Raw genomic sequence first — 8,143 nt, forward strand, 5'->3', positions numbered from 1 at the left:
GGAAAAGAGGGCAGTCATTTTCAGCTTCAAACCTCAAAACTGATTCTTTTTTTTAATCCATTTGTAACAAAACAACGGTTTTGGGAAGGGCTTTTTCTATATTCAAACAGCTCTGATTTATCAAGCGCTTGCCTTGGCCCACCATAACTGGTACAAGGTACAGGCAGGAAGAATTCAAGTTAGGATAGGAGAAATAACCCCACCCAGGAAATGGGGGAAAGGGTCTTTCTCACAGAAAGGGGAAAGAAAAGGCAGCGTGTGTGTCAGATTCCCTCTTGGCATGGGCTGAACTGTGTTCCCACAAACCCACACACTGAAGTCTCAACACCCAGTACCTCAGAATGTGACCCATTTGGAACCAAGGTCTTTAAAGAGGTAAGTAAGTTAAAATGAGGCCATTGGGGTGGCACCCTAACCCAACACTACTGGTGCCCTTATAAGAGAAAGAACCCAGAGAGGCAGGAACACAGAAGGAAAGCATGTGACGACAAGGCAGCAAGAAGGTGGCCCTCCGCCAGCCAAGGAGAGAGGCTCCAAAGAAATAGCCTGCCGGTACGTCAGCCTTGGACTTCTAGACTCCAGGACCATCGGGACACGAATTTCTGCTGTTTTTACCCAGCCAGTGTGTGGGATTTTGTACGGCAGCTGTAGACAACTAACACACCCCTCTAGACTGAAACCCGTTAGGGAGGAAGGTTTAAAAAAAAAAAAAAAAACAACAAGGTAAATGTGGGGGGAATCCCAGAGAAGTGGAGCCTGTTTCTCACTTCCAAAGACAATTTCAGGCTCCCTTAAAGAATTTCTGTGTTCTTATGCTTGCTGGAGGGAAGGGACAGTGAGGGAGTTTGGGAAGGACATGTACACACTGCCATATTTGAAACGGATAACCAACAAGGACCTGCTGTAGAGTACAGGAAACTCTGCTCAGTGTTCTGTGGCAGCCTGGACAGGAGAGGTTTGAGGAAGAATGGATACACACGTACGTAGGGCTGAGTCCCTTCACTGCTCACCTGAAACTGTCACAACACTGCTAATCGGCTATACCTCGATACAAAATGAAAAGTTCGAAGTGTAGGAAAAAAAAAAGAATTTCTGTGTTCTAACAGCCCCGGTAACAAACTGAAAATGGGAGGACAGAATGATAAATTGGAAGATATCCAACGTCAGCCTCCTGATACCTGTAGAGCAGGGATTTCAAGATTTCCAAAGTTAGTCTGACGTAGCAATGAGTATACCTCTCACCTAGACTTTGGTCTCCAACACCATTTTCCAATAAAAGGACCTACGGCTCTGTGGAGAAGGATTCTAGGCCTGGGGCAGGAAGTACACAGTAAAGTCAGAGCATCTTGTAGTGACAGAAGCTAAGGAAGGGATCTGTGACAATGATGGGGTATTATGCCCTGAGGTAAATGAAACAGCTCCCAACGGCCAAAGCTGAAACAATCTGAGCAGCAACATAAATAGAGTGGCAGTGGATTATAAATTAACGTATAAAATAAATATCCATGAGTTCATATGATATAAATAAATAACTGAATGATAAATAAGGGAGGAAAGACTAAGGTCCATGCAGAAAAATTGCAAGTAATTTACATAGACACTCTGCCCTTAAAGAGACAGAACACAAATCCCAAGTCATTAAGCATTGGCTGTACAGAGCAACCTCCTTTCAAAAGAGTACAGCACAGAAAAGGAAGAAAAAAATGCATTCTTTTCCTTTACGGTAACTTTACAGTGAAGAGACCTGACAAACACTACCTCAAGCCAGGCGATCAAGGTCAGCACTGAGCGGGAAGTCACTTTGAGAGACGCCCTGATATGATGAGAAAGGCGCTTTCCTCGGCAGCCTTCCTCCCACAAACCATAACCTGAGTCTAATCCTGAGAAAAGCATCAAACAAATGCCAACAGAGTGGCATTCTACAAAACCCTGACCAGTAATCCTCAAAACTGCCAAGATCAGGGCTTCCCTAGTGGCTCAGTGGTAAAGAAGCCGCCTGCCCATGCAGGAGACATAGGTCTGATCCCTGATCCGGGAAGATCCCACATGCCACGGAGCAACTAAGCCTGAGCTCTAGAGCCTGGGAGCCACACCTGCTGAGCCCACACACCCTGGAGCCCAGGCTCCACAATAAGAGAAGCCACTGCAATGAGAAGTCTGAGCGCTGCAGTTAGAGAGAAGCCCCCACTCGCTGCGACTGGAGAAAAGCTCATGGAACAACGAAGACCCAGCACAGCCAAAAGTAATAAAAATTATGGAAAAAAGCAAAAACTGTCGAGATCATAAAAAACAAAGTCTGAAAAAACTGTCACGACTACAAGAAGCCTATGGAGACATGACAACTAAATGTAATGTGGAATCTTAGAGGGGATCCTGGAACAGAAAAAGGGCATTAGGGAAAAACTGAGAAAATATAAACTATGGACTTCAGTTATTATTAATGAATCAATTGTGGTTGCTCAGTCACTCGGTTGTGTCCAACTCTTTGCCGCCCCATGGACTGCAGCACACCAGGTTGTCCCCTGTCCTTCACCATCTCCTAGAGTTTACTCAAACTCATGTCCATTGAATAGGCGATGCCATTCAACCATCTCATTCTCTGTCGTCCCCTTCTCCTCCTGCCTTCAGTATTTCCCAGCACCAGGGTCTTCTGCAGTGAGTCAGCTCTTCAAATCAGGTGGTCAAAGTATTAGAACTTCAGCCTCAGCATCAGTCCCTCAAATAAATATTCAGGACTGATCTCCTTCAGAATGGACTGGTTGGATCTCCTTGCAGTCCAAGGGACTCTCAAGAGTCTTCTCTAGCACCACAGTTCAAAAGCATCAATTCTTCGGCGGTCAGCCTTCTTTATGGTCCAACTCTCACATCCATACATGACTACTGGAAAAACCATAGCTTTGACTAGATGGACCTTTGTCAGCAAAGTGATGCCTCTGCTTTTTAATATGCTGTTTAGGTTTCTCATAGCTTTTCTTCCAAGGAACAAGCGTCTTTTAATTTCATGGCTGCAGTCTCTGTCTGCAGTGATTTTGGAGCCCAAGAAAATAAAATCTGTCACTGCTTCCATTGTTTCTCCATCTATTTGCCATGAAGTGATGGGACCCGATGCCATGATTTTTTAATGCATCAGTAGGGGTTGATTAATTATGACAAATGTGCCATTTAATAACAGGAAAAACTAGGTGTGGCATATGAAGAAACTGTCCGTACTATCTTTGCAATAATCCCATAGATCTTAAATGTTCTAAAATAACTTTTTTTTAAAAAAAGGGTAACTTGAACAATCAATAACCTCAGATACGCAGATGACACCACCCTTATGGCAGAAAGCAAAGAAGAACTAAAGAGCTTCTTGATGAAAGTGAAAGAGGAGAGTGAAGAAGTTGGCTTAAAGCTCAACATTCAGAAAATGAAGATCATGGCATCCGGTCCCATCCCAACACCTGATTTGAAGAACCAACTCATTTGGAAAAGACCTTGATGCTAGGAAAGATTGAAGGCAGGAGGAGAAGGGGACGACAGAGGGTAAGATGGTTGGATGGCATCACTGACTCAATGGACATGAGTTTGAGTAGGCTCCAGGAGTTGGTGATGGACAGGGAGGCCTGGTGTGCTGCAGTGCATGGGGTCGCAGGGAGTCAAACACGACTGAGCGACTGAACTGAACTGAACTTGAAAAAAGGCTTCCTTACCAAAATTCCCTTCACACACATCATACCTAAGGCAGCTATTTCATCAGGGCAAAGGGAGTTTTGGCTGGGAACATCCACAGAGTGGGCAAAGGTATATAGGGAGGTGATGCCACCTAAGGATCCTGATCTCCAAAAGACTGTGAAGCAAGTACCGACTGAGTCAGGCATCCAAACACCACTATTGATCTTAAGACAAAGTCCTTGCTGCTGCTGCTAAGTCGCTTCAGTCATGTCCGACTGTGTGTGACCCCATAGACGGCAGCCCAGCAGGCTCCCCCGTCCCTGGGATTCTCAAGGCAAGAACACCGGAGTGGATTGCCATTTCCTTCTCCAATGCATGAAAATGAAAAGTGAAAGTGAAGTCGCTCAGTCGTGTGCAACTCTTAGTGACCCCATGGACTGCAGCCTACCAGGCTCCTCCGTCCATGGGATTTTCCAGGCGATTTTCCAGGCAAGAGTTCTGGAGTGGGGTGACTGTCCACATTGCCCTGGGGACATAGAAGATTTAACTTACATCTCAGACATAACTGTGACAATGAGAATCTTAATAGTCAGGATACCTTAGATAGGCTGTAACTAAGGAACTCTCAACGTGACTGGCTTACACAATAGGAATTTTTAAAACTTTATTTATTTATTTTTGGCTGTGCTGGGTCTTCAGTGCTGCTCTGGCTTTTCCCTAGTGGCGGGGGCCACCTTCCCGTTGCAGTGCTCGGGCTTCTCACTGTGCCGGCTTCTCCTGCTGCGGAGCGCAGGCTCTGGGTGCACCTAGAGGTCTCAGCAGCTGCAGCACGTGGTCTCGGTAGTTGCCCCTCCTGGGCTCCAGAAGACAGGCTCAGTAGTTGTGGTTGCACAGGCTTAGTTTCTCCGAAGCATGTGGGGTGTTCCCAGGTCATGGACTGAACCCCTGTCTCCTGCATTGGCAGGCAGACTGTCTACCACTGAGGCACCAGGGAAGCAGGGAAGCCCCAGGAATGTTTCTTTATTTCACATAACAAGTCCAATAAACTATTGTAACACTCCATTCTACCAACTTCAGTGCCTCAGCCATTTCTTAGCTAACTTTTCTGGCACTCTGGTTACCCTGATTTCAGGTATCACGTAGTGAAGCAATGACAGCTGGCAGAAGAGACCGCCCGCTTCTTCAAGTGTGACCCTCTGAAGAGTACTGCTCAGGTACTTTGTAGAATGTCCCTGAATGTGAGCTCGTCCGATGCTTTTTTATGATTAGACTGGAGATTTTTGATTTGGGGGAAGAATATCACTGAGGTGCAAGTACTACTCTTTTAAGGAGCAAGGAAGCTTCCCCTCGCAATTCACTAGCCAGCCCCTTCCTAAACTAAGCACTGGGAATAATGAAATTACCGGAATCAGTTCAGACCAATCAGGACACAGCCCTGAGTCATCAGGAAGGATGTATACCAAACCAAGGGGTACAAATGACTGCTGCAGGGTCAGCACCAGTGTGCACTATGGGCAAAAGTCCTGAAAGGCAGAGTGCCCTTAAAGAGACTGCACTAACATGAATAAACATCAAAACAGGTCTAGTTTTAAAAGGAAGACACTTTTAATTGTCAATTTATTTGTTTCTCCAACATTATCACCATCCAGAAGGATTTTAGATCATTTACACATGATAAATCTCTCTTCTCAGCTCTTGAGGGAGTAGCAGGAATAAAGGAAACACCTCTAAAAGACAAATTTCATCTTCAGCTCATCTAGATACCTACGGCAACATTTTCCAAACTAGTGTGCTTTCCTACATTCTTCTGTACCATGGTAACAAGTAGGCCATGAAAATAGTAATCTGTGATCAAATTAACTGATAGAGACTAAGTTAAACAAAATTAAACAGGCTTCTTTACTAACACATCTCTCAGAGCCTTTATATGCTAGCAAGATTATATATTTGAAGAGGAGGATATACTACTTACACTGTTTAACATTTTCCTCCAAAAAAGAAGGTTTTCCTTTTTTGTCCTGACCATCTATGAGCAATTTCTAAGACAGTATTCTGTTTAACACCACCTTGAGAAATACTGCTGTAAGAGGAAAGCAAAGACTCAAGAATATAGTTTATTATTATTAGACATTTGGGGGGGGGGAATCAGCGAAAAATAAGTATGCTGAAGAAGGTAGGAAGCAAATCCAGAGAATTCAATGATAAAGAAGTGAGAAAGGATACAGTTCCCAAAATGTTAGAGACCATCAATTATTGAGAAATTGAACAGAATAAGAATAAAAATGCTTTTTGATTTGACCAGGAAGACTGCCATTTGTGACCTTCAAGACAATAGCTTCAGAAAAGAGGAGGAAAGAAGGATGGTATACAGAATGAAAAAAAATTAGAATGGGGATGAAAAAAGAAATGCATGAAACATTTACAGACCACCAATAACTAGAGTTTAGCAGTGAAAGTAAAAACAAAGACATTGGTTGACTGGGAGAATGGAGTATATGGAAGAATACCAAAAATTTTAGAACAGCGAACACCTACATGTGGTTGAAAGTAAAAGCGAAAACCTACGGAAAGAAACTGATAATCACAGTCCAGTAGACGGAAGAAATGGAATCCAGAGTATAAATCACTAGAAAAGACTTATCTTTCTTTCCAGATGGTAGAGAACTTGAATAGTAATGCCTCACCATTCAAGTCTGACGATCTCCTTTTAACACTCCAAAATTTCATGGATATCTGTTTATTCCACCCCAGAGAACTTTTCAGTCTATAGAGTTCAGTATGTAGTGTAAGTTTGCTGATCTGTTGCTCCTCTCAGAAGCTATGCTGTGGTGAAGGGTAGGCTACTGAGAAGCACTCACCTCAAGTGCTTTTGTGGGCCTCAATCCTCATGAAATAAGAAACAAAGTAGTGGCTGGTGACAATAAGGAAATTGGGAGCTCAGGAGATTTTAATTTATAATGATTATCTATAAATAATTGACATACAAAATAAAAACTTATAATGGGAACACACACTGACACACAAAAACACTGTGAAGATTACCAAAAGGGGGTCCAAAAGAAAGGTATCCATTATGCTTATCCCATCCAGAAATTTCCATAGGTCTGGTATATCAACAAAAACTGCACAGGTATAAATTAATAATATAGTTCCCAGTATACTGGTGAGAACAAACACTACTCAGCACCAGTCCAGTTACAGTCTAGCTTTAAACTTTCACAATTTAAACTTAGTATGGCTTTCCAACAACTAACCCTAAAAGTTAAGCATACAAAATTGTACTTTTATTTCCTTTCAAGATCAATTAGGACAATGACATGAGATTCTGTTGCTTAGAATGTTATTTTTAGAGTCTATCTTTTGGGTTAATTTCACTAACAATTCAAACTGAGTACATAATTTTGGATTACCTATGTCCAAGTCACAAGTGTGGTTCATATATGGCTCCACAGCCCACCTATAAAAATATTTTGATCACAAAAAAAAGGCAGTAATTCGGATTCTTTAACTGCTTAATACATAGCCCTATAGAGATTTAAGAGAAGTTAGACTGCTTAAAAAATATATAGTGATCGCCGTAAGTAGATGGGTTAGAGGAGGCCACATTGTTTAAATAAAGAAATTAATAACGATCAGTGAGCATGGAATAAAGGATAGAGCAACAATGCTCACACCAAATCCGGCAGTCTCCAGCCCTGTGTATCCGTAGACGTAAGGCGGCCGGCCACATAGACCGGCCAGATCATCACGACTGCCAGCTCAGCAGCCCGGCTTGGGGAAAAGGCGGCATCCACGGAGAGGCCACCCTTGAGAACCAAACACTTACAGTTTCGTCTGGCAGGGACCAGAAAACGTGGCCGTGGCGAACCAGTTAAAGTCTGACAGAAACAGGGTTGTTAGCGGCAAAGGGAGCCTCCAAGGCTGCGACTCTGGAAGGCAGAGGCAGCCACGGCCGCGCAAACACCCCCGCCACGGAGCTGAAGGAAACTATGGGGGCTGGCGGAGGCGGCTTCGTGCTTACCTTGTCATCTTCGCATCTCTTCCCCAGGCCCTCCCGGGCCTGCAGCCGGCTGCTAAGGCGGCCGTAATCGGCCTCCTTCTGGTCAATCTGTTTCTTGTGCGAGTCCACCAAGAGGAGGAGGTCCGAATTGCGCTTCTCCAGGCGCCCGCGGGCCACCTCGGTGCGCTGGACCTGGCCCTGCAGCTCCGCCACCTCCTCCTGCAGCAGGACGTGGCGTGAGGAGATGCTCCAGTAATTGAAGGCGAGCACCGCGATCACCACCAGCAGGACCGCCAGAACCAGGGAGGGCAGGCGGCCGGCCCGCCGGTTCGCCCCAAAGCCCACCATGGGGCCGAAGCAGGCCGCGCCCAGGAGCCTCGGCGCCGACACCTGCGGGCAGAAGCTCAGGCCGCAGCTGAGGAGTCGCCCGGGGGACGCGGCCCCAGGGCCGGCCGACGGTGGAGGCCGGCCGATGCGCCCGCCCGCGAG

General features: G+C 45.1%; 1 protein-coding gene across 5 annotated transcripts in view; it reads right to left on the bottom strand.

Annotated features, from left to right (window-relative positions):
- Positions 1-8,143, bottom strand: part of GOLM2 (golgi membrane protein 2) — a 152,053-nt gene that overhangs the window by 81,968 nt on the left and 61,942 nt on the right. For 4 of the 5 annotated variants that reach the window (XM_086319103.1, XM_086319101.1, XM_086319102.1 and 1 more), the window contains exon 1: positions 7,676-8,114. The exons of the other annotated variant lie outside the window; for it this stretch is intronic. In XM_086319103.1, the coding sequence (XP_086175229.1) occupies positions 7,676-8,002 (327 nt within the window). In that variant the 5' untranslated portion in view covers positions 8,003-8,114. Of the gene's footprint in view, positions 1-7,675; positions 8,115-8,143 lie in introns of those variants that run through there. 5 annotated transcript variants of the gene reach the window in all.

The sequence above is a fragment of the Bos grunniens genome, chromosome 10 (assembly GCF_055505025.1).
Source record: "Bos grunniens cultivar Pamir isolate PY7600 chromosome 10, Bosgru_T2T1.0, whole genome shotgun sequence".
NCBI classification, from domain to species: domain Eukaryota; kingdom Metazoa; phylum Chordata; class Mammalia; order Artiodactyla; family Bovidae; genus Bos; species Bos grunniens.